At 40.7% G+C, this 25,373-nt stretch overlaps 1 protein-coding gene and 1 long non-coding RNA gene across 2 annotated transcripts; one reads left to right on the top strand and one right to left on the bottom strand.

Annotated features, from left to right (window-relative positions):
- Nucleotides 1-1,658: 1,658 nt before the first annotated feature.
- On the top strand, nt 1,659-25,024 carry LOC116613941 (acidic phospholipase A2). Its single transcript, XM_048722396.1, has 5 exons — nt 1,659-1,762; nt 4,541-4,565; nt 6,273-6,417; nt 7,251-7,357; nt 24,618-25,024. Exons 1-5 carry the CDS (start codon nt 1,691-1,693, stop codon nt 24,749-24,751), a joined length of 483 nt encoding a protein of 160 aa, XP_048578353.1. The 5' UTR covers nt 1,659-1,690; the 3' UTR covers nt 24,752-25,024.
- Nucleotides 21,267-24,619, bottom strand: LOC125560605. Its single transcript, XR_007306690.1, has 2 exons — nt 24,100-24,619; nt 21,267-22,881 (listed from the first exon to the last, which is right to left on the bottom strand). It is a non-coding gene; the product is annotated as an uncharacterized LOC125560605 (long non-coding RNA).
- Nucleotides 25,025-25,373: the final 349 nt, after the last annotated feature.

The following is a 25,373-nucleotide window of genomic DNA, read 5'->3' on the forward strand; positions in this document are numbered from 1 at the left end:
CCTAAGTAGGAAAAAGGGGAAAGAAAAATATAGGGGAAAATTGAAATAGTCAAATCGAAGCAGAATTTCAGCTTATTCAGACGATTCATAAAACCGCGCTTTTTGAAGCTAAAGCAAGGAAGGCAACCACGCATTTAAAGACGCAATACCAGGTTCCAAGCCTTGTTTTAGCAGGTGTTACGCCATGTTAGCCTCCTCCGCAGGCGTCTACAGCGATTTGGGGAAAAAGGTTTTTTTTTTCGATTTCGGGCATTCTGTAGCGTGTTCAAAAAGGAGTGGGGGCCTGGGTAAGTGGAAAAAGGGTTCAACTCGCTACAGGAACCCCAATTCATAAAAATACTAAAAATTACACAAACATTCGAGATGCGGAAGAGGCACGCCATGTCATATTGCCGCGAGCTTCTGAGGGAGTCTACTGCAATTTTAAATATCACCAAGTGGTGCATTTGCTTGTGGACACAGGGGAGCATATCCATAAATATTTTAAAAACTGTCGTTTTTCTAGCTCGCTTGGTCATTTCCTTATAAGGCATTATATAACATCATGTTATCGGAAGTCCGCTTTAATAATTTTTTTTTCACTTTTTTTTATCGCTCTAGAGCTTTGTGAGTCGATAATTTCCACGTAAACTTGCAGGATTTCGTGTTTACTACGATTTTGCTGGCAACCATCTTTGAAATGGAGCCTAGTCCTTAACGTTTTGGAATATCACAGGTCTCCCGCGCGCTCGCACCAGGCTCTTTGAGACCGTTTAGAAAAACGACAGCCATTGATTGATATGGTACCCGAGTGTCCCAAATGCTTATCATAATCCTTTTTCTCTTTTAAAGTTGGGTGAGATGGTGGGGGGGGAAGGGGGGGGGGGGGGGGTGGGTGGGTATCTGTTGTTCCCAAGCTTGTGAAAAATAATGGAAATAGACAAGTTCGTTGACCAGTTGATATTGCTTTCATATTGCGTTTACATCTTTCTTTCCATAATATTAATAAGCTTACTGTTTTTCAAGGCCTCCTTTCAATTTCCAAACACATGTATTTTAATTTCCATTCCTTGTAATTATAGAATGGCAAAGAATTATAAATAAATAAATAAAAAAGTAAGCTCTTGAGGTATATGAATACGTATGAGTGTGAACAAATGAGTTAAATGTATCCTAATAGGGTTCGATTTTTTTTACCATTTTATTTAAGATTTTGACACTTATTGAGCGAAACAGCGACATCTGTTTTGTCTTTTTCCCCCCCTTTTTTTCAGCCAAAAAACTCTGCTCCAGAGTTAGACTGAACAAAACCCCTGGAAGAACATCTGGAAAAAAACATCTGTGACAATCTGTGACAAATAATTCAGTGGTGGAAAAAATTTAGATTAAAACGAATCTCTGAAAAATTCAAATAATTCTACGATCAACAGCATACTGTCTTTTACTGTCAAGGCTTAAATTAGTCTACAGTTGAAGGTATATATTTTCCACTTCAATATTAAAAAAAGCATTTTTCACACTAACAGATTCCTTAAAGAAAACGAAATATTGAGTGATTACTAATTGAACTGTGTTTACTATTACTAACGCGCCACATATGTAGTTTGCGTGGGAACATGAGCTCTGTGCTTCGGACACACCTTATATATGGCCTTTTTCTCTCACCAGAGCATCCTTAATTTCAACTGCTCACCGAGAAGACGTCACGAAGATGTGCACTGCAACTGTTCTGCTTGCTCTTCTTCTGTTGGCGTGTGTCTCGACTGCACCCACTAACGATAAGGTAGATAGATCTATGGTTTCTCCCTTTCCTTTTCTCTCTCTGTTTTTATTTCTTCTTCTATATAATATATATAGAAGAATATATAATCTAATGATAATGATGATGTTACCTTCCAAAGAGCTAGTTTATGGGACATACAACGTGATACAGGCTCGAACCAATGATAAACTAATGGGGGAGGGGAGGGTAGAAGGGGCAGTTATGGGTAGTATTAGTAGTATGTATGGGTAGGATAGTATTTAACAACATGATGACCCTGCAATATGAAATGACCCACTTTTGGGCGGCCAAGGGAGCTGCGCGCGCACCGCTGTGAACACGCCTGTGATGGAAAATTATCCCCGTCTAAAATTCATGAGCAAAGAACAAACGTGAAAAATTTTAAGAGGCCAAAGAAAATCCTTGTTGCACACTTCTCTCCAGCTAGAATTCATAAGCAAGGTGTTTCAACACTTAACCCTATTCAGACTGGGGGGAGGGCTTTTGAGCCCCCCAGCACCTTTGAGCTGTAATAATTTTTGAATTAGTACGGCTAGAGCATTGAAATTTGATGACTTTTCCTAAAATTTATCTTGATTCAGTTTGGTGTAAAGAAAATTTTGATATGTGTAACCTGGTAACCATAGCAGCAAGTCTTGAGACATAGGTTTAATGAAAATTTATCTGGAATCACTTAAAACCCTATTCAGACCGGGGGGGGAAGGCTTTTGAGGCCCCCAGCACCTTTGAGCTGTAATAATTTTTGAATAAATTTTTTTAACAATTTATGGAAAAGATATTCAAATTATTAATTTAATTTAGAGTTCATTCGCAAACTTATGCCATATTGAAGGCACCATGTCAATCAATGACGTCACAGATGTCAGTTATCGTTGTCATAGAAACAGTGTAACAATGTCACTCATAATATGTCAACTGCAAGATAATAAGATTATCGAAAAAAGACATACAGAAATACATATCTCAAACATATCAAGAAAATTGAGCCCAAAATTGTCGTTTTTGCCAAACGCGGTCACTTCCATATAATATATTCCTTATTTGGAAAATCTGCATGATTCTTGTATTTTTAAAGGTGAGCGTACCCTAGGGGCTTCGTAAACTTTATGACTTGTAACCAGAAGGGAAAAACATTTACTGGCCATCTTTAGTTAACTGAGAAGGTCCCTGAAAAGAAACTAAATTTCCTCGGTACCAGACCCCCAAACGACGTTTTCTTCATATGAAAAATATTGCCCTTTTCTGCTCACTGTGACGTCATCGTAACGTCCCCAAAGACAAAATTTTTTAAAGAATATCGGTAGCTTTTAGAATACGAACTGATTATGAAAGGTTGCAAAGGTTTCGAAAGAATGGCTATTTATAACCATATGTTTTAAAAGACGTCATAATGACGTCATATTGTGTTGCTATGGCAATAAAATATACCATTTGTTTCTCTTTGTCAGATAATGATTATTTGAAAATTTGGTCATAATAGCTCCAATGGTTCAAAAGTTACGGATGGGTGGCCGAAAGAGCCCTAAAGGACTAGGGTTGGGGTGAGGACTAGGGTTGGGGTTAGAGCTAGGGTTGGGGTTAGGGCTAGCCTAAGGGCTAGGGTTTCTTCCAAAAATTCTGTTAGGATTGGGATATACGCCTATCTGCGCTGACTTGCATTTTTTTTAGAGCCAACCCGGAACTTCTAGTCCTCCTACAATCGTGGTCACATTGCCTTGGGACACAGGGTTCCGGTGCGATTAATCTATTTTTGTTTTGAGTTGAATGCCCCTATAGAACCTATAATGTCAAAATAACGCAAATCAGGACTGTTTTATAATAAAGTTAATTCTATTGACTATTAGCTTAGCGTTTATGGACTTCACGAAGAGTTTTAGCATCCAAGTTATGAGGCCTTGAGTGCTGCTTTCACATACTTTATGGAACGCGCCATTTACCCCAATCCCCCCTCGTCTCCAACCTTTTTCCGTCTCCCCCCTCTTCAACGTTGGATTGTTGGATGATGCCAACGCCAAAACAGTTGACGCAACATTGAAGGCGAAGGGGGGTTTTAGGGGGGGTTGAAAATGTTATTTTACGAGTTTTGTGTTCTTGCATGGATTATTGTTTTGAAAAGTTGGACAAATTCCGACAATGTCCCAATGCTTTTTACCATGATTGTCTAAAAAATATTATTTCGAAAATATGCTCGTTTCTGCGCCCCCAAAAGAAGATTTGAGCGCCATGACCATGGATGAACAGTTCTCCCTCTTCAGTACTCCGCTAAATTTAAAATTATTTGCAAGAATAACACGGAATTTAATTGAGGGCTCATGGGTAGGAAGTGTATAAAGCATGCTTCAATCTCATATTGTTTATCAAGTGATAGTTGTTGTGTTTATATGTATTCAAACAGTGCTCCACTAAAACTGAAGAATAAGAGTTCGCCAAATATTATATTATATTGTGAGTGGAGTACTGTTCGTTTTAGGCGTAGGATTACTGCCTTTTTGATATAATGCTAGAATAAGTAAGTAAATGTATGTTTCTCAATATTGACAAACAACAAGTACAAGTTTATACAATATTTTAATAGCTAATTTACCAAAATCAACGGAGTACAGTGCTGGAGTATTGTTGATAAGATCAGTCCACGCTAGAGCTAATTTGCATTGTAATTTGCATTGTTTACAATTGTTTACTCGAAATTACAAGTGCCCCCCCCCCCCCCCCCCCCCAGAGAAAGCCCCAAAAAGCCCGGTCTGAGTAGGGTTAACACAATGTCGCGTCTTTTTTCAGGGAGCTAAGAGTAGCCGGAAGCAAGGTTTGTTCAGATTCATATTAAACTTTAGTATGGACCTTGATAATGATTTCAACCGCTTCTGTTATATATTATGCACATTTTAAAACACAACGGTCAGTTTGTTGGCTACCTCTTCTACGATATCTAATTTGATGAAAATGCAGTTAGTTAGCCGTTGGAAATGGATTTGCGCGACAGAGAAAAAGGCCTCTCGCGGGTAATTCTTTTCAAAAATTCATTCAAATTGAAACCCATTTAGTAACCCCTTCAAAGCGTGCGATCGATCTAATCTTTGGCGAAAATAATCACCAATGATTCTGATTTGCATATTCTTAAATAAAAATTAGATATTGATAATCGCGAGGCGCGATGCACGTGCAAATGAAATCGCAGTTTTTGGGGTCTGGTACAAAATCTAAAAAACTGTAGTTGCAAACCGCTCAATTTTGCGCATATGAGGTCAGTGCCTCTTGATGTCTTATTTGACAAGCGGACAACCTAATCGATTCCTTGAAAATATCGAAGAGTAAGTTAGTAATTGACACTTGATATTTCGGATGTTTTTTTTTAAACAATTGCCCGCGAGAGGCCTAAAAGCGCGAATAAACTGGCAACGTGTCAAACATCGAACAATTTAAACACATTGACCCCTCAACCGGCCTGTACCGGCTTTGGGAAGTACCCACAACCCAAAAAATTCATAAATGCAAAATAAACACAACAAGATGAAGATACTCAGGCATCAGTCTAAGGGATAAATGGTCTTGCAGATATGCATCCAACCAAGGTGTTGGAATCTACTCTTAAGCCAAATAATAGCACAGGTTCTTTGACAAATCTCAAATCGAACAAGGAGAGAAAAGCAGAATCACCCCTCTCAATAAAACGCTCAAAATACCACACAAGGGAGAGAGATCAGCAAACACAGCTCAAGACACAAATAGATACCTTTATTCTGATCCTCCAGGTACATTTCCATGGCCTCAAAACACAATGTCCACCCTTGAAAGATTGTACAACCACGAAGATGTCTTTACGTATTGCAAAGCATTCTGGGAGATCCAGGGGAAAATTCACGAGGGGAGGGCCAGTCAACACTCCTCTCCCCAAAGTCAGATGGTTTTTTATAAGTCTTTTCACCCCGAAGCCAAACAAATCAATTCCAGGTCATACAGACCCAGAATAGCAGTGTAAACAATTTTGGAATCAATTTGGTTTCAGAAAAGACAGCATTTAAGAGAGCTGTGGCGATTCATTAGAAAATTATTTTCTCATCCAGGCAAAGCCAAACAAGAACAAATCATCATGAATACACCTTTGCTTGCAAATATCTATAAGCAAAGCACTCAATTATGCCCCAAAAAGACTTCATGATGTCCTGAGACACTCTCCTAATATGCTCATAGCTGTATTTTTGATGAAAAATACAAGCAACCATCAACTTGTGCTGGCTTCAGCACAACGACGAGGGATTAAAAGTGGGGACTGCAAAGCACTGTTGGAAAGCTTGGATACCGCTGACAAGGTGCAGCTGTGTTTGACTTTGACGGGCTGTATAAAACTCAGAATAGGGGGAGAGGTATCTGTTTTCAGTCTGTTTTTTGTAAATTCAGCTCCAAAAATAGCCAGGAGTCAATGGGTTAATGAGACTTGAGAGTGAGATAAAAAAAAGGACACACGCAGATATATGCTCTTGTTGCCATGGTTACTCTACCTTTCTTTCCCAAGGCCTTATGCCAGCAGGGAAGCGCTCACTGTACGAATTCAGACTGATGATTGAATGTGAGACCGGGCGCAATGCTTTCGACTTCAATCGGTATGGCTGTTGGTGTGGCATGGGAGGCGGTGGGAACCCTGTGGACGATATCGATGTGTAAGTATTGGTAGAATCTGGAAATATAAAGAACACATTTTAGCTCGTCCAAGTGTCTTTTCGTAGGACCAATTGTCAGCCACACCTTTGTTATTGTTTTCATTGAGAATTTGGAGGCACAAAATGTAATGAGACAACGAAATAACCATCTAAAAACAAAGTTTTATACTTTATTTACCAAATTCAATAAAAAATATCGCATTGTCTTTCCCAAATCAGCCGATGGAAATTGATCCTTTTTCAAAATTGGTATTTTGCTAGGATGCCAAAATGGCGGCTAGTACGCAGACTCTCGTTACCGTATGTGCTTGTAACAGAATGATTCTATATTTTTTGGCATGTATTTATTTTACTTATATACTAAAGGTGACGCCCCGTAGAGGTCTGTATTATGTTTCTTTTTTCCCTTCAGTCGCTGGGAGTTATTTCACCGTTTTATGTTTTTGTATTGCTATAAGTGTATTTTAAGCTAAGTTCAAACGTCGTATTATCCATGAGCCATATTCAATGCAAATGTATGCAAATGAAGATGAAACAATCGACTTGATTCATGTGCAAACATTTGCATTGAATATGGCTTATAGATAATACGACGTTTGAACTCAGCTTTATTGTAATGATAGTAATAATAGTATTTTCCCCCAATAAAGAAAGGAACATCATGCGCGCTCACCTCTCCCGTTCTTTCCTAAGCCTTGTTCTTTGATTGACAGACTTGTTCTTTGATTGACAGACTTGTTTTTTGATTGCCAGACTTGTTCTTTGATTGACAGCATTGTTCTTTGATTGACAGACTTGTTTTTTGATTGACAGCATTGTTCTTTGATTGACAGCTGTTGTATGGAGCATGATCATTGTTACACGCAGGCTGAGTACCATTGCACATGGCCCGGGCAGATCTACTGGGACTTATACAGGCGCATAGGATGCAGCGAGTGCGGTATGTCTTATGTGACGCCACTTCAGTATAATACCCTGCCATGGGTCTTGCGGAAAAGGGATAGTACCGTAAATGATCTAATAAACATCCCTATCTGAAGAACGCCTCCTATCTAATAAACGCCTCCCCCTCCTCTTCCTCCCCCCCCCCCCCCTAAGCTTACAAGTTGTATTGAACGCCCCTCTCTAACAAACGCCAGCCTCTATTACCCCCCCCCCCCCTCCCACCCAACTTCCCTCCCAGCTTAAATCTCAACTTTTCGTTTCTATTTGTCCAAAAACGGCCTGGATCCTAAGTTTTATAAAGGGTTTATCCAAACATATGTTTTATACTTTGTAAGTTAATTATACAAAATAGAGACATGACTTCTACTGTTTTCATTCAATGGATATCCCCCCTGTATCTACACATGCTTTTACTGTAAGAATGAGAAGTCTTGCACTGAATGGATGAAAGAGAAAGCATTTTTATTTATTCAAAAGTATAATCTATAATGCAGTTTATAAAACATGACTGGTTGCTTAATACACTTCACTAACACATAAATCAATTTGATAGCAACAAAACATGTTTTCTTTATAAAGGAATATTTATGATTAAAAATCTCATGAAAAATGTAATACTGTATATGTCTATGTATCTGCTTTTCTTGAGGAATATATCTTGTTGATTATTCAGATGTCACCATGACTTGCTTCTGGGTATACCTAGGATGAAATCATATAATTAATTAGAAATTATATAATAGATTCAACGTGCAAGTTTGGCCCCAAATTCATTCAGACAGAGATTTATTAAACCAGTGCGGAACATTACCATTTTTGGTTATATTTGATAAACAATCTGATTAACCAATCAGAGATGAGTATTACTATGCCCAGTCTCACGCGGACACGCCTCAACTCAGAGTGGGAAAACAAAATGGCGGTTCCGTTGAATCGGGAAAATCATGTTGAACGCCGCTTTTTAACTCTCTGCTAGCAGTGATTTCTTCTTATCTGTTTAAGCAGGGATTTCACCGACTCAGTGCGTCATATATACCCTATTTGTGTTGTTTCTCATCGGCAACAGACCTCATTTGCAGGGTTATTTTTACGACTTCACCGAATCGTACTGTAATGAACGCGGAAGGGTAAGCCACTGCTAGCAGGCTATAACATTGATCACCAATTATCTAGTTGTACGTTTCATCAAGTCATACAAATGCACAAAATTTCCCTGGATTTATCTTGCTTTCGCACTCGGAATGAAGACACTCCAAGAAAAATTTTAACTGGGATATTGAAACTAAAATGAATCTTATACAGAATGGCAGCAAGTCTCATTAAAAATAATGAAGCTAAATCGTATACAGATTGGCCGCGAGTCACTGTTTATTTTATGCAATTTAAAGACACTACATGAAAGTACTGTTTAAATGTTTATATTTGATCCTGGAATAAATAGATGATAGAGATAATATGATCAGTAAATCTCAGGGATGGCAGTCATTATTCATTGCTGCATTAGTTTGCTATTACTCGTTGTAAAAAAAGTCCTTAACACAAATGCTCACATTATGGGTTTTTTTTATAAATGGTTTCTAGAGGGGGCACTTGTTTGAGGGGCTATGTAATGTGCTTATTCAATGAGGGGTGTATGTATACCTCTGTGTCAGAACCATCCCCAAAGGACTTCATTGTATCCAGCTCTGTTTTCATCATGATTCATTTTATTAAAAAAAAGGAAGTTTTGTGACACAAATAGTGCTTAATACACGGGTTCTAACACCAAGTTAGAGCCATTGAGGGTGTATTTCATTGTGTGTGCAGACAAATGGAAAAAGGCATAAAGTGTAAACTAGGGTGAGGAAAAGGCATGGTAAGGGCAAAGGGGTGGTGACTAAGGGTATGTCTAATTGGGGGTGCTGACACAGGTTGTGAAGATGAAGTAAACTTGTACCATGTTTGATTACTAGGCTTGGAGATAATAGGAGAATGGGAGCATAGTCATACCCTGGGTACCAGAGGCTCCAAGCTTCACTAGAGCAGATATCATATGGAAAATATCTATTCATATTTGGTGATACTTCAGGCTTATTTTTTTCTCGCCAGTCTCTATTATATGCGCAAAGAGTCTTTTTTTATATAAAAAGGGAATTAAATTAATTTGATTTGATAGGCAAGTCTGAGTGTTGAAGCTCCCCTTTAAAACTATAGTGATATTAAGAATTTATATGTTTGGGGTATAAAGGTTTGAGTAATTGTTTGGGAGGTAAGTTTCTATACTTGGTATATTTTATGTATAGAACTCAGGTTTGGGTATTTTTTTATTTTTTTTTGGGGGGGGGGCTAATTTGACAAAAAGTCCTTATTGCAAATGCTTATTTTAGCATATTATGCCCTTCTTTTTACCCCTCTTGTACCAGGTTTGATTACTAGGCCTTGGAGATTCTAGGAGTATGATTGTGCAGTCATAGATATCATACTGTATGGAAAATAAATATTTATATTTGGTGATACTTCAGGAGCATTTTTTATCTCAGTGCCTATTGCACAGAGTTTGTTTGTTGTCTTTTTTTATAAAAATGGAATAAAATTGATTTTATTTAATAAGCAAATCTGAGAGTTAAAGCTCCCTTATAGCAAGATTTTGAATGCTTGGGCTATAGAATTTAGGTTTGGTTATTTATTTGGGAGGTAAGTTTCTATGCTTGGTATATTTTATGTGTGGAACTCAGGTTTGGGTATTTATGAGGATGAGTAGGGGGGCTAATTCATCAAAAAGTTCTTATCGCAAATGCTTATTTTAACATATTATGTCCCTCTAGCATTAGATTTTAGAGGGGGCACTGGTTTGAGTGGCTATGAAATGCGCTTACTCAATGAGGGCCATTTTATGGTGTGTGCGGACAAATAGGAAAAGGCATAGAGTGTAAAATTAAAGGTTGAGAAATGCATGGTAAGGGGAGTGAGGTTGTGATGACTGAGGGCATGTCACATGTGGTGTGCTCACACAAGGTGCGAAGACAAGGAAGTAAAATTGTACCGGGTTTGATGACTAGGGCCTTGGAGGTGAGGAGGATAGAGTTTTTTTTTATAAAAGAGAATAAAAATAAATTAAACTTGATAAGCAAATTTTTCTTCTAAAAATTTTTTACGGGACTGGCAAGTTTCAAGCTTTTGTATGATTTACGAATAGAACTCAGATTTGGGTTACTTTTTTGGGGGGAGGGGGGGCTATCTATTCTTGGTGGAGTTTTGGGTATAGAGTTCAGATGCAGGTATATTCTTAGGGGTGGCGCGGTTCCATTCTTTTGTGTCGGGGACAACCAAATAAACTCACTTATATTCTCTTTACTTTATTTCTTGATCACAAACTCTCCGTAGTAATAGTACACTGGCATCTCAACTCTAGGGGCACAACCCCCTTTTTTACCTATCTCGAGTTACAACATGATCACATAACAAAACTAAATATGTAACGTAATACAGTATTATAAAGTAACGCAATCTTGCGGGTTTTCTACTTCCGGACACCCTCCCCCCATTTATGTGTCTACAGCAGCATAAATGTTCTAGTCTTCTTCCAGTAAAAAGATGCCCTTGATGTTGTCCTTGGCGCTGTCTTTTGCCTGACGTCTTGACCCAACTCTTGGGATGAATACTTGCGCCTTAGGGTTTAACTTGATCCCCGGATCATCCCCACCAATCTCTAGGTCGCAAATCAACTGAAGAGGGCGTTCTATCACATATCCGTTCCCCATCTTTAGTTTGACTCCCCGGACTACGCCGTCTCTTCCTGTAATCTTCTCCACTACTCGTCCAATCTTCCATTGAGCCTTATTCTTGACATCCTCCTTGAGCAGGACTACTCGCCCTTTCTCCGGCACCTTCAGCTGCTCGCCACTGCGTTCTTCGTGCTTCTGCTGTCTCTCCTCTAGAGATCGTACGTACTCTCTTGTGAATCTCTTCTTCAGGTCTTCCTTGCTACGCTGTATAAACCTCATCCGTCGTGTCACGTTTCCGGCATCTGACAACTTCTCTAAGTCTTCTTCGAGGATGGGGACTGGTCTCCCCCTGAGCAACAGGTTGGGTGTGATGACGGGTTCATCAAACTCTTCCCCCTGGTACACTAATGGTCGGTTGTTCATTACTGTTTCTACGTCTAGGAGCGCATCCTCAAGCTCGCAGTAGTTGAGAAGGCTCCTCCCAACTGCTCTAGAGAGCGCATTCTTCATGACTCCGACTAGGCGCTCGAAGAAGCCTCCCCACCAAGGTGCTCGTGACATGTTGAATCTCCAGATGATCGCTTGAGAGGCCAAATAGTTTGATAGACTTTCGTCCTTCTTTAGCACTGAAAGCCATTTCTCTGTTGCCACAAAGGTCTTTCCATTGTCACTCACGATCATCTGAGGACATCCTCTCCTTGCGACAAACTCTTTGAGCGCTCTCTGGAAGTTTGGTGCTGATAGATCCGGGCAGAGCTTTAGATGGACTGCCCTAGTGGCTGCACACGTAAACAGCGCGATGTATGCCTTGCCTTGCTCGGACTTGGTGCGATAATAGATTGGGCCTGCAAAGTCGACCCCTGTTACGTCGAAAGGCTCAGAGAACTCCGTACGGAATGACGGCAGCTGTGCTGAGGCTGTTGATCCCGGAGTCAACACTGGCTCATAGTCATTGACACTCCCCCGTGTATGGCTTTCTCGTGGACTTGTTTGATGATCAAAGTCGTCAGCTTGTGGTCTCTGGGTAGGATGATGGGTTGGTATCCGGCGATGCGTCCGACACATCTAGCTATCCCATCTTCGCCTATCTGCACCTCCATGGAAGCCTCCACTTTCTCCCTCTTTGCCACTTGCGCACGGCGAATCATTGTGGACTCGGCTTTGTTGATCTCCTCTGTGGTGAGCGGTCCTGTGCGCTTGCTCTTGGATCTGCAGTTATGACCAAACCGTTGTATGTAAGCAACGACTCTCCTAAGCTTCCAGTAGGACGAACACTGCTCGAGCAAAGCGTCTACCTGTCCCTTTTCCTCTGGTTCTTCTGTCGCCACCAGTAATTTCTCCTTGCGGCTCTTCACCGTCTCACTCGCTACCTCATCGTTGTCTGTTACCTCTGGTTGTGGAGGCCATTTCGCCTTGTCTGACAGCCAGTTAGGCCCATGCAGCCACATGTCGCTTAGCTCCCCCGGTTCCGCTCCTCTGCTTCCTATGTCTGCTGGGTTCTCACCCGTTGGGACGTAATTCCACTTGAGGTAGTCCCTCTCTTGGATGACCTTTGTCCGGTTGCGCACGAACTGTGACCAGGTACTTTTGCCCTTGATCCAGTAGAGGATGGTGGTGCTGTCGACCCAACACTGGTAGATCTGGATAGGTTGACCCTGCAAAACTTCCTTAACATGAGTCATTAGTTTTGTGAGGGTGTGTGCGCCAACTAATTCCAAACGAGGAATGCTCTGATTTTTAGGGGCTACTCTTGACTTCGCGACAAGCAATGTCTGCCTAACAGAACTGTCTGCGTGATGGGCTACTACATAAATCGCAGCCGGTACGGCTGTCTTGCTCGCATCTGAGAACCCATGTAGCTCTATCCTTGTCACGTGCTGATCCACTACACTGCGCGGGATACTAACTGATGGACATGCCTTCATGCTCTTAAGCCACTTGTTCCACTCTCTAACAATCTCTACGTCTGTAATCGCCTCGTCCCACCTCTTCTCACTAAGACACACCTTGCTATACAGTACTTTGCCAATCACAGTGACTGGCGAAGCGAGTCCTAGCAGATCGTAGATGCGATTGATCACTGCTAGCATCTTCCTCTTTGTGAGTGCACCACTCACCTCTTCTTCGGTGGAATCGCTGAATGCGATCGTAAGCTCGTCCTTGTTCTTGTCCCAAGGTATTCCTAGGATCTTTACCGGTGGCCTGTCCACGGCCCGGTCTGCTCTCTCTGCTGAGGTACTCTCCTCCGCCTCAAGGACATTGCTGTGCCATTTGTGAAGCTGGAATCCTCCACTCTCCATGATCTCGCTTGCTTCCTGCCTAAATCGAAGCAGCTGCTCAGGGTCGTCTCCACCTGTCTGTACATCATCTACATATGTGTTAGTTAGTAACTGGTACACAGTCTCTGGGTACTTGTCACTGTAACTAGCCACATGTTTCTGCAGAGTAGCGCCCAGAACATAGGGGCTTGGGCCCGAGCCAAAGATTACCCTTGCGAACCTATACTCTACAATGTTTCGGTCTTTAAGGTTGTCGTACCAAAACAGTCTCATGCAGTCTCTATCCTTGGTGTCAACTTTAATCTGCAGAAATGCTTTTTGAATGTCTCCCGTGAGACAGAGACGATTCATGCGGTTGCGCAATAATATGTCAAATAGCATAGGTTGTAATGGAGGGCCTACTTCTAAGCAGTCGTTTAGAGATGGGGTGTTGTCATCCTCTCTTGCTGAACAGTCATAAACGATGCGAAGCTTGCTGGTCTGAGCATCGTCCCTCGTCACCATGGTATGTGCGATATAGTGTACGTTCTCCCCTGTTGGAGTATCTGGAGCTGGCTCTAAGATCCCTTCCTTCAGTTGCTCCATCATAATGTCATGGTACTCCTCTATCCTCCCAGTCTTCTCCAGTCTACGGGTAGTGCTCGCCAAACGTGCTAGGGCTAGTCTTTTGTTAGACGGTAGGGATGTGTGATCTGGTTTCCATGGTAACCGGGTGGAGTAGGTTCCATCGTCCAATCTTTGCAACCCTTCCTGGAAATTCTTGTGGAATTCTTCTCCCTCTTCATCACTGTCCTTCAGTCCAAGTACTTCCTGGGAGCACATCTGGTTGAATTCTTCCTGTGAGTTGCTGAGGAAGAAACCCTTTTCTGTGTCTGTGGCGGAAATCGCTGCTTTGCCTCCAATCACCCATCCAAGCATGGTGAACTCAGCTCCGGGGTCTTTGTCTGGGTCGCTGCCAAGCACCGCTGGCTCAGTGGACTTGATGCGCTGGATGTCAGCTGCGCCAAGTATGACATGTACTGGTAGGTTGTCTTCTGTCGAGGTTTCGTCACTGAAGGTCAGTCTTCTGAGTTTGTTGTATTTCTTCTTTAGCTCTGGGATCCTCGGGTTGGGAAGGTGAGTGATGATAGGTTTCTCTGCATTAATGCAGTGGAGCTCCATTCTAAAGCTGTCAAGGACAGTTGAGCCCAGGTGTATTTTGTAGAGCTCTACCTGCTTATCTACCGTCCCGTACATCTGCTCAATGACCTTCCTTTCGACCCTGCTTGGTTTAAGGTTTAATTTTGTTAGTAGGTTGGAGCTGATGTATGAGCTCCCAGCTCCACTATCCAGCATGATGCGCGCTGGGATGCCATTGACATTCGCTATGGCCGTAGCGTGTAAAGTAGTATGTACCTGGTCCACTGCCCCATAGAATCTATCTCTAGAATTACCCGGGTTGGCTGGGGTTGAGGGTGGGAGGCTGCTTTGTACTCTGTCGCAGATAGAGGTGTGATGCCTTGAATTGCACTTTGCACAGTTTCCCGCTTTGCATTTGGTAGCCATATGCCCCCCCCTTGGTGCAGTTGTAGCACAATTTCTTTTGCATTAGGATTTCTCTCCTGCTGGCCGTGTCTAACACTTTTGTACAGTCCTTTGATTTATGGGATTTATCACTGCAGTAGACACACTGTGGGGGGTGGGGTCCCTGATTCTGCTGGTGCATTAACATTCTTTCCCTCCCATTATGTTGCGCACCCTGACCTCCCTGGGGCTTCCTCGTAAGTGACGGGGTGGGGGTATCTTCCCCTTGCAAGATTGGGTTTCTATCAACGTACTTCCCAAGATTTTCAACTAGCTGGATAAGTCCCCACCCTTCCCAGTCATCATCCCTTTGCACTATCACCTCCCGGACTGGCCCTAATTTGTCTAACAGCGTGTAAACAGCGCTCTGCGCACTTTCCAATTTTTGCATGGTGGAGAGTGTGCGCACAATTCTGGCTAATTTGTTATAAAAATCGTGAATACTACTTAATTTAGTAATGTCACTGATGGTCGGTAAATCCTCCAGATCTTTAATAAGGGCGCGGTGGACTCTAATGTCCTTTTCATAGGTATTTTGTAGAATCCTTTTTGCCTCTTCGTAGCCCTCAGGGGTGTGGGGTAAGCCTAAAATATCATCCCTTGGTTTCCCTTTCACTAATTCTAATAAGTAATTAAATTTGCTTATCTGTGCTATGGTTGATCCATCCACCTCCACCGTGTACTGATTCCAGAACCTTGTCCAGTCCTTATAATCTCCTTCAAATGGCGTGATGGTGTACTTTTGTAGTTTGACCGCTTGAACCATTCCGGGTTTCCCTGGACTGCTTTCAACCATTCCACTATTTCCAGCCTTAGCAGCCAAATCTCTGAACTTCTTTTTCATTGCAAGCTCCTTTTCCATTTCTTCCTCCTTCTCCTGATCTCTTGCGTTCTCCAGTCTCTTCTTTATTTCGAGTCGCATCTCCCTAAAAGGCTGGATTTCCGCTTTCGCTTTAGCACTCCACTCCTGAATGTAGCTAAGTTCCTTCTCGTTATCGAGTAAATAATCCGCCGTAGCATCCTTGACTTTCTCCAAACTCTTGATGATGCTCTCTGCACTCTCCAATGCGATTTCTAGCTCTCCAGTATCCTTGGTTGTAGACATTATATCCTTTAGTTTGATATCGGCAAGTCCAATGTGCTTGGTGAACTTCTCTTCGGTTGTCATGTTTTCAAACTCCCTCGTTGGTTGAATTCCTCTCGCAAAACTCGCAGAAATGTAGCCGCACCGGGCGTTAAAACTCCTCAGATATGTGTCCTGGCGTGGTCGCCACTTTTGGTGTCGGGGACAACCAAATAAACTCACTTATATTCTCTTTACTTTATTTCTTGATCACAAACTCTCCGTAGTAATAGTACACTCGCATCTCAACTCTAGGGGCACAACCCCCTTTTTTATTTATCTCGAATTACAACATGATCACATAACAAAACTAAATATGTAACGTAATACAGTATTACAAAGTAACGCAATCTTGCGGGTTTTCTACTTCCGGACACCCTCCCCCCATTTATGTGTCTACAGCAGCATAAATGTTCACATCACACTCATATTTCTCTTTTTCTAAACGTAAAACTTACGGAAAGAGTTCGATTTTACGGCAGTCTCCAATAAAAGCGCTCAATTTGAAAAGGTTTCCCAAACGATTTTTTACTTTCGAGCACAGGAACTCATCAATCAACTATCAAACTTGGTATAGAGCAGGATATTTTGCTGTTTTGGTCGATTTTTGCGATGCGACGTCTCGCTAACAAAACAAATTGAAGTTTCAAACTCCGCGCGGCCATTTTGAATATTTGCATAATAAGTAGGTACATCGATATAACCAAAAATAGTAATGTACGGCACTGTAAACTGTTTAGTAAACACCACTAGAATACAAATGCTGGACTTCTTTCTCTGATGATTTAAGTATACTCAGTAGTGTATTAAAAAGATCACAACAATTAAAAAAACACTACCATTTATTACTTATTTATACTTAAATTCAACTTATAGTAGCTTGTAAATAGAATTAAAACTTCACACACCACAAAACAATCTTGTTTTTTTGGTTTGGATCGGGTATTCGTACCAAGACGCAGGGGCCTAAAGTGGTGTGGTAGTGAGGTGGGTGTAATCGTATGGTATGGTGATGTTGGATGTTGGTTGCATCACTTACATCACCCTAATCACCTTGCATCACTTAAATCACCCTAATCACCTTGCACCACTTACATCACCTTAATCACCTTGCATCACTTACATCATCTAATCACCTTGCACCACTTACATCACCCTAATCACCTTGTACCACTTACATCACCCTAATCACCTTGCATCACTTACATCATCTAATCACCTTGCACCACTTACATCACCCTAATCACCTTTCACCACTTACATCACCTCAATCACCTTGCATCACCCTAATCACCTTGTATCACTTACATCACCCTAATCACCTTGCATCACTTACATCACCCTAATCACCTTGCATCACTTACAACACCCTAATCATCTTGCACCACTTTTTTTTTTTTTTTTTTTTTTTTTTTTTTTTTTTGGTTTGGGTCGGGTATTCGTACCAAGACGTAGGGGCCTAAAGTGGTGTGGTAGTGAGGTTGGTGTGATCATGTGGTATGGTAATGTTGGAGGGTGATGGTGAAGGATGGCTAGTATGGCAATGCAGAGTGGAGGCGGTAGTAATGTAATTACGGTAAAGAGGTGGATAGGTTAGACTAGTAGGTGGTGGAGGGTGGTGAAAAGGTAAAGTGGGACTAAAGAATAGGTTGTGATAGTGTGTGGTGGGTAGGTGAAAAAGAAAAGATAATAATAATGTGGTGTGATGTGGAGATGGCTAATGGCTGTGTTGGTGGGGGAAAAAAATTAGTATGGTGTATAGGTGAGAGTGGTTGTGAGGGGGATGTGGAGTAGATAAGGCTTATAATTAAGCGTGATGGGTCTATGTGTTTAAAATGGTGGTGGTGTTGAGGACGGTTGAAAATTTGTGAGGTTATGGTGTAGATGTAGGTGATGATGTATCGTTATGATGTTAGGTGATTGTAAGGTGTTGGACTTTTGGTTTGGATAGGGTATTCGTACCAAGACGTAGGGGTCTAAAGTGGTGTGGTAGTGAGGTGGGTGTGATCATGTGGTATGGTAATGTTGGAGGGTGATGGTGACGGATGGCTAGTGAGGCAATGCAGAGTGGAGATGGTGGTAATGTAATTACGGTGAAGAGGTGGATAGGTAAGACTAGTAGGTGGTGGGGGGTGGTGAAACGATAAAGTGGGACTATAGAATAGGTTGTGGTAGTGTGTGGTGGGTAGGTGAAAAAGAAGAAATAATAATAGTATGGTGTGGTGTAGAGATGTGGAGTAGATAAGGCTTATAGTTAAGCGTGATGGGTCTATGTGTTTTAAAATGGTGGTGGTGCGGGGGACGATTAAAATTTGTGAGGTTGTGGTATAAATGTGGGTGGTAATGTATTGTTGTGAGGTGATCGTAAGGTGTTGGTTTGTGGGTAGGTAAGGTGGGTGATAGGGTGTGGTCGTTTGTAGTTGGGTTTTGTGCTGTGGGGTAAATGTTTGTATGGTGTGGTGTTGGAGGGGGCGCTGGTTGTAGGAGTAGTGGCTGCTGTAGGGTGTGGTTGGTTTGCTGTGTTGTAGGGTGAGTAGTGTTGTTGCCATGGGAAGGGGGGGGGGGGTTGTGGTTTTTGTGTTGGCAGGGGTCTGGCTTGTGTAGGGTGTGTTAGGTGTGTATGTATAGGTGAGAGTGTAGGGAAGTGTGAGGGGGGGAGGAAGTGTATGTGTAGGTGTGTGGGGCTTAGGTGGGTGTTGGTGTTGTGCTGGGGTATGGGATAATCGTGGTGGGTTGTATGATGGCGTGGTATGGGTGAAGTGGGTATGGGGCTGTTTGTGGGGTGAGGGATGAGGGGGTGCTTGTTGTGGGGTAGGTGGGTGGTTGGGTGCGGGTGATGCGGGTAGGGGGATGCTAGGGTGGTTAGCCAGTTATGAGGGGGGAGAGAAAGGGGGTTGTGACATGTATAGAGCTGGGTGGTAGTAGTGGGTGGGTGTGTTGTGTGGTGAGGATAGAGTAAGATATAATTTGTGAGAGGGATGTGGGTATGTATGTTTTGTACTATGTGTAGGAGGGAGGGTGGTTGTGGGTTTGGTTGTGTGTTTTTTTGGGGTGTGTGGTGTTGGGGGAGTGGGGTAGTGTGGGGGTCTGTATGCCTAGGGGTGGTGGTGGTGGCATGTTGGGGTTAAGTTGAATTGTGTAGGTGGGGTAAGGGGTGTGGGGTACAGGGGGGGAGTGAGCTAGTGGTGTGAGGTGGGTATGGGGGGTGTGGGTAGTAGGTTTTTGGTTTGGATCGGGTATTCGTACCAAGACGTAGGGGCCTAAAGTGGTGTGGTAGTGAGGTGGGTGTAATCGTATGGTGTGGTGATGTAGGAGGGTGATGGTGAGGGATGGCTAGTAAGGTAATGTGGAGTGGAGATGGTAGTAATGTAATAACGGTGGGGGGGTGGATAGGTTAGACTAGTAGGTGGTGGAGGGTGGTGGAAAGATAAAGTGGGACTATAGAATAGGTTGTGGTAGTGTGTGGTGGGTAGGTGAAAAAGAAAAAAATAGTAATAATATGGTGTGGTGTGGAGAGGCTAATGGCTGTGTTGGTGGGGGAAAAAATTGGTATGGTGTATAGGTAAGAGTGGTGGTGAGGGAGATGTGGAGTAGGTGTAGTTGTGGGAACTATTAGGTATGAAATAGTATATCATGATCGTTACTATGACAACACGGAGCATGAATATAATGCCTAAATGATGTAAAAAATGAACAGGAAATATGTCCAAAAGGTGTCGAAAAATCCACCAAAAATGATAGAATAGTTTACGTTACAGCGGAAGTAATTGTAAAACAAATTGTAGCGCAGAAATATTATAAGAAACAATATAATGAGACTAAAGAAAACAAAGAAAACTGACTTTTGGTTTGGATCGGGTATTCGTACCGAGACGTAGGGGCCTAAAGTGGTGTGGTAGTGGGGTGGGTGTAATCGTATGGTATGGTGATGTTGGAGGGTGATGGTGAGGGATGGCTAGTAAGGTGATGTGGAGTGGAGATGGTGGTAATGTAATTACGGTGGGGAGGTGGATAGGTAAGACTAGTAGGTGGTGGAGGGTGGTGGAAAGATAAAGTGGGACTATAGAATAGGTTGTGGTAGTGTGTGGTGGGTAGGTGAAAAAGAAAAAAATTAGTAATAATATGGTGTGGTATGGAGATGGCTAATGGCTGTGTTGGTGGGGGAAAAAATTGGTATGGTGTATAGGTCAGAGTGGTGGTGAGGGAGATGTGGAGTAGGTGTAGTTGTGGGAACTATTAGGTATGAAATAGTATATCATGATTGTTACTGTGACAATATGGAGTATGAATATAATGCCTAAATGATGTAAAAAATGAACAGGAAATATTTCCAAAAGGTGTCAAAAAATCCACCAAAAATAATAGAATAGTTTCTGTTACAGCGAAAGTAATTGTAAAATAAATTGTAGCGCAGAAATATTATAAGAAATAATATAATGAGACTAAAGAAAACAAAGAAAACTAACTTTTATGGGTTAAGAATAGAACGGAAGTGACGTAGCACTAATGCATATACGGTAAGTTAATTATGCGAACAAATTTAGAACGAACTAACGCTTTGACACAAGCCGATGCGTCACCATGAGGTAGATAAGTTCACGTGAATGATGCGAATTTGTACGGAAAATATGTGTATTGATGGAGTTACATGAAAGACAAAGGGTTCTAACAGCGATGGCAAAAGGTTAGAGTGTAGAATGATGCCGCACGTATTATAGGAACGGAGATAATTGCTTGTTTAAACTCGAGTGACCTCGTGCCTGACCCGACGAGTGAACTGTTAGTAAAGCAATTCACAAAGCAGAAACCAGCCTGGAGTTGTGCACAAGAACAAAATCATTCCCCAGAAAAGAATGTAAAACAGACCCAACAGATCTCCCCCACCCATAATGAGGTCGCACTTGTTATAGGAACGGAGACAACTGTTTGCTAAAACTCGAGTGGCCTCGTGCCTGATACGATGAACAAATTGTAAGTGAAGCAATTAACAAAGCGGAAACCAGCTTAAAAATGTGTATCGGAACAAAATCATTCTACAGGAAAGAATGTAAATAAAAACTTAAATGATTGTAATAAACGGAGAAGTTATTGTGTAAGGTTATGTTCGGGTGGTTAAGATTATGGGTTATGAGACTACGGGTTAAGGTTGTTATGAGAGTCCGATCATGCGTTTGCTCCTTTTTTGCATAAATCACGTTGGTTTCGTAGCTTTATTTCTACTGAGAATCTTTTTTACACATTCTATCGGACTAGAAGGTGGAGTTGGCATTTTTATACATCAAGAAGCGCATTGAAACCTCTCCCCTCTGCATTTTGTACTTGACTCGGGCCGCCATCTTGAATTTGATTCTCACTCCACGGCGGTTGATTGACAAATGAGCCGATGCTTCCAATGGAAGCACCCTTTTATACCGCGCCTTCGTGTTTAAAAACAAACTACATAGGAATTTTGGTAAAATAAATCAAATTTAATTGCCTTTTTGTTCAATCTGAGCTTGGCTTCCAATGGGTGAGACTTAATAATTTAACTTGATCATGACTGAAATTAGAACCTCTTTGTACTTGGTTTTGTTATAGTTTCATAGTTATAGTGGCACTGCCTAAAAGCGGAGCCAGCATGACGTTTTTCAGCATAAACTTGTGTAGAACCCCCCTTCCCTGCACTTTTATTATGCATAATGTTCCACCACCCACAAAAACTGCACCATATGTAAAACATATAAAGATTGCATGTTCTATAAATACTGCAATTATTATTAAAAGGTGTCCTCCAACTCCTCCTGGGGAATACCTAGAACAAATATGTTTTTTGTTCTAGGTAAAAAAAAAGTATTTATTGACATTACTAAGGATATCATTAACTAAACTATACTTGATAGACAAGTGATACAGCAAAATTAGCAAAATAAATTTATGCTTTGATTAACAGGGAAGGCGTTCAGGTGTGAAGGGAGGTCATATTTATTTTCAAATGAGGATCAATTAAAGTTCCTTACAAAAAACTGGGTGCTATTTTATTCTCTTCAAAATTAAAAACAATAAACAAATACATATCAAATTTCTATACATTTATACGTATATCAGCAAATCACACTATCATAGTGGATTTGAGGTAAAAGTACTCATTCCCTGCCTGTACTGTCCCAATTCCTTCTACTTCTTTAAATTACTTTAATTAACTTGCAAAGATAGGGCTTTATCATTTTCTTTCTCTTGTGTAAGTTTTAAAGTAAGCAATTCAAATATTGGAAGAATAACTTTATTAACCTTCTCTCTTGTGCTTTAGAATGTTACTTTACTAAGGGTGGATTAAAAGCACTCCAACATATTTGAAAAACTTCTTAGTACATTATTTTATTATACAGTTAAAAACCACATATAAGAATCTGTTAATCTTTTAACCTAAAATTATCAAATTAGAATCCTTTTTATAAGCATCTATTTAGCCTATAATTTGAAATAGGTTGAAATGGGAAAATTGATTTCTAAATAGTTTTAAATCTTAAGGGATCATATAGGAGACCTGTTTTTGTTTTTTATGATTAGCTTACTACCTCAGTGAGTCATTGTAATAGCAAGAGACTATGTATGAACCTAAATAGCCTAAATGTCACTAACCACACATTATACAAGAACCTGTCAGCCTAACTTGGAAAAAAAACTCTGGTTCATTTTTTAGAACAATTTTTCCATTAAAATAATATCTTACTTTTTGTTACTTTATATGTGTTTATTTTTGGTGACCTACATTCAATACCAATGTGTTATATGTACATCCTGCCCTGGGTCATGCCTTTCAGCCAGCAGCTTGTGTCTCAGCTTGATTTCAGAATCTCTGGCTGAGATTAACCTAAAGAAGTTTGGAGAAAAGCATTTAAGAAAAAAAACTGGTAATTTCCTTACAATACAAATATTATACCACAAAAACCTATTCATAAAACCTAAAACTAAAAATAGGATACAAATGTTATACCCCAAAAAACTAATTCATAAAACCTAAAACTAAAAATAGTCCCAACTAAAATTTTCTAAAATGATACCCATAACAGAAAATGAACATATGAACTTTGCTGTCTCATAAAGCTCTATGATCTGATGAGCAAGAGTTTGAAAGAGCTTTCATAGTAGAAGCTGCAGAAGGAAAAAAAAAAACATTGCTTTTGAGCAAATTGCTCCTCTAGAAAAAAGCTGTCTTGGCTTTCTATGAAACCTAATTTTTACTTTTGGACCACATTATATTGTGACATGAGGAAAAAAAGTTTTTTTAAGGTTTGTAAAAACATTGAGGTACCAAGGGTTATTGAAAATATTGTAAGTGGTATGAAAACAAGGCATATTTTTTTAGGTAATAACAGATCCTCAAGGCCCTAATATGTATGTGTACTTTTTTTTTAAATCAAAGCAGAATTCCAGAAAAGTGGATTTAAATTTCAAGTGTTTATCAGATATATGTTGTTTTTTTACAAATTACTAATGCTTAGGGTTTTAGGAGACCAGCTCTCAATTTCTTTAAGGTTTTAGGAAACCAGTTCTCTATTTCTTCAAAGAAAGCTGGAGTTTATCCAAGTAATTCATTTAAGCCTTGCTCATCTTTGTGAGAATTTGACCAATCATTCATTGAAATGAATTTTTAATCACTTTTGGTATATTTCTAGTATACCGTAGCTGTCAACCCAACTTGAGACAGAAATCTTGTGAAATCGGATGAAATACAGCAAATATGTGGGGGAAAAAACAAGAGAGCCAATGCGGATGAATACAGAGAATGTATGAACATTCTCACAAAAATTAGGTTTATGATGATCTCCAAAATCTTGTGGCAGAGTTGACTACTCTGGTAACTTCAATTCAATTCATTCATGAATAGTAGTTATAATTTTCTTATGATAGATGGTGAATGGCAGATTTAGAGATCGCATTTGATAAATACAGCCTAGAATATTTATTCCCTGAGGTAAGTACTGAAAGTAAATTAAATTCAACAATGAAAAAGGTGTTCGAAGTTTGAAAACAAAACAACTCCGAAAGATCGTTCCGCTAAGTACTTTAATACAATACACTAACTTACCTAAGTCTGCCAGTGCAAGAACAAATACATAGGAGCACACTCCTCAAAACTTTTAACAATGCTTTTACACAGTCTTTTGCACATAATTAGACAAGTTCATATCCGTGGTTAGCATTCTTACGAATTATTGTTTTCAAGCACTTCTTTTTCGACAATTCTTGGCTTTTCTGCAGTCAGTTTTCGTGTGTTTTTGAGAGGGGCAGAAATACTCATCCGCCATATTGTTTTGTGCGCTCTGGAGGCCTGTGCCGAGGCAGATCGCGGCTGGCTGGATGGCAGCTTGTGACAATGACGTCATTGACCACAAAAACTGAGTCGCCTAGTAATAGACTATTTCTATACCTATGGGGCTTCGCGCTGTCTCCGCTATAATGAACGCCTGTCTCAAATGAACGCCTCATATCTACTGAACGCACCCGCCCTCGGACCATCGACATGTAATAAACGCCCCCAGACAGCGCACCTCCTGTTAACGCGCCTGTTTATGTCTTACATGAATACGGTTTGTTACAATACAGATGCAGGCAACAACTCCCCGTGCGAGCAAGCCTTATGCGAGTGTGACGCACAGGCCGCAAGATGCTTCAGGGATAATTTAAATCAGTACGACGCAGGGTTTAAAAGCCATCCAGTCGAGGCGTGCCATGCATGATGAGCAGCTGTCAATAATCAGCAAGGGACCCAGGACTAACAACCAATCAGAGCATGATATAATGAATAATCAGAATCAAGATAGCTAAGTCTGAAAACTCTGAATTTTTTGTAGTATTGTTGTATGTAGTAATGCTGTTGATTCAATAAAGTTGGAGAAAAAATAGAAATACCTTGTAAGATTACATATTCGTGTGCTTTGGTATGATCAGATTCAGAATAGATGTGAATTGAAATAAAAATGCAGGGGTAATTAAAACATCAAGTGTTACAAGATGTGATATTCATTGATTTTTTTTTTTTTGCCTCTTTGACAAAAGATTTAAATATTGCTTGTAAGCATAAATTATTAAACTTTAGAAAGATACAGCATGAACAATAAAAAAACTAGCATACTCGACCAAGCTTTCCTTTATACCCCCACTGCATAAAACACATTCCTGTAAATTTGTGTGATGGGAAATTGAACCCAACAGTGCTTATGTGTGACCCGTTTCACTTCATGTACAAAACCTGTATTGAGGTATTGGACTGGGGCTTTAGATTGTTCCTTATATAAACTGGTATATAAACTGGTTAAACAAACTATTGTTGTTTCTGGATCCACTTAAAATTATAATATG

Source organism: Nematostella vectensis, chromosome 15 (assembly GCF_932526225.1).
Source record: "Nematostella vectensis chromosome 15, jaNemVect1.1, whole genome shotgun sequence".
Classification (NCBI taxonomy): domain Eukaryota; kingdom Metazoa; phylum Cnidaria; class Anthozoa; order Actiniaria; family Edwardsiidae; genus Nematostella; species Nematostella vectensis.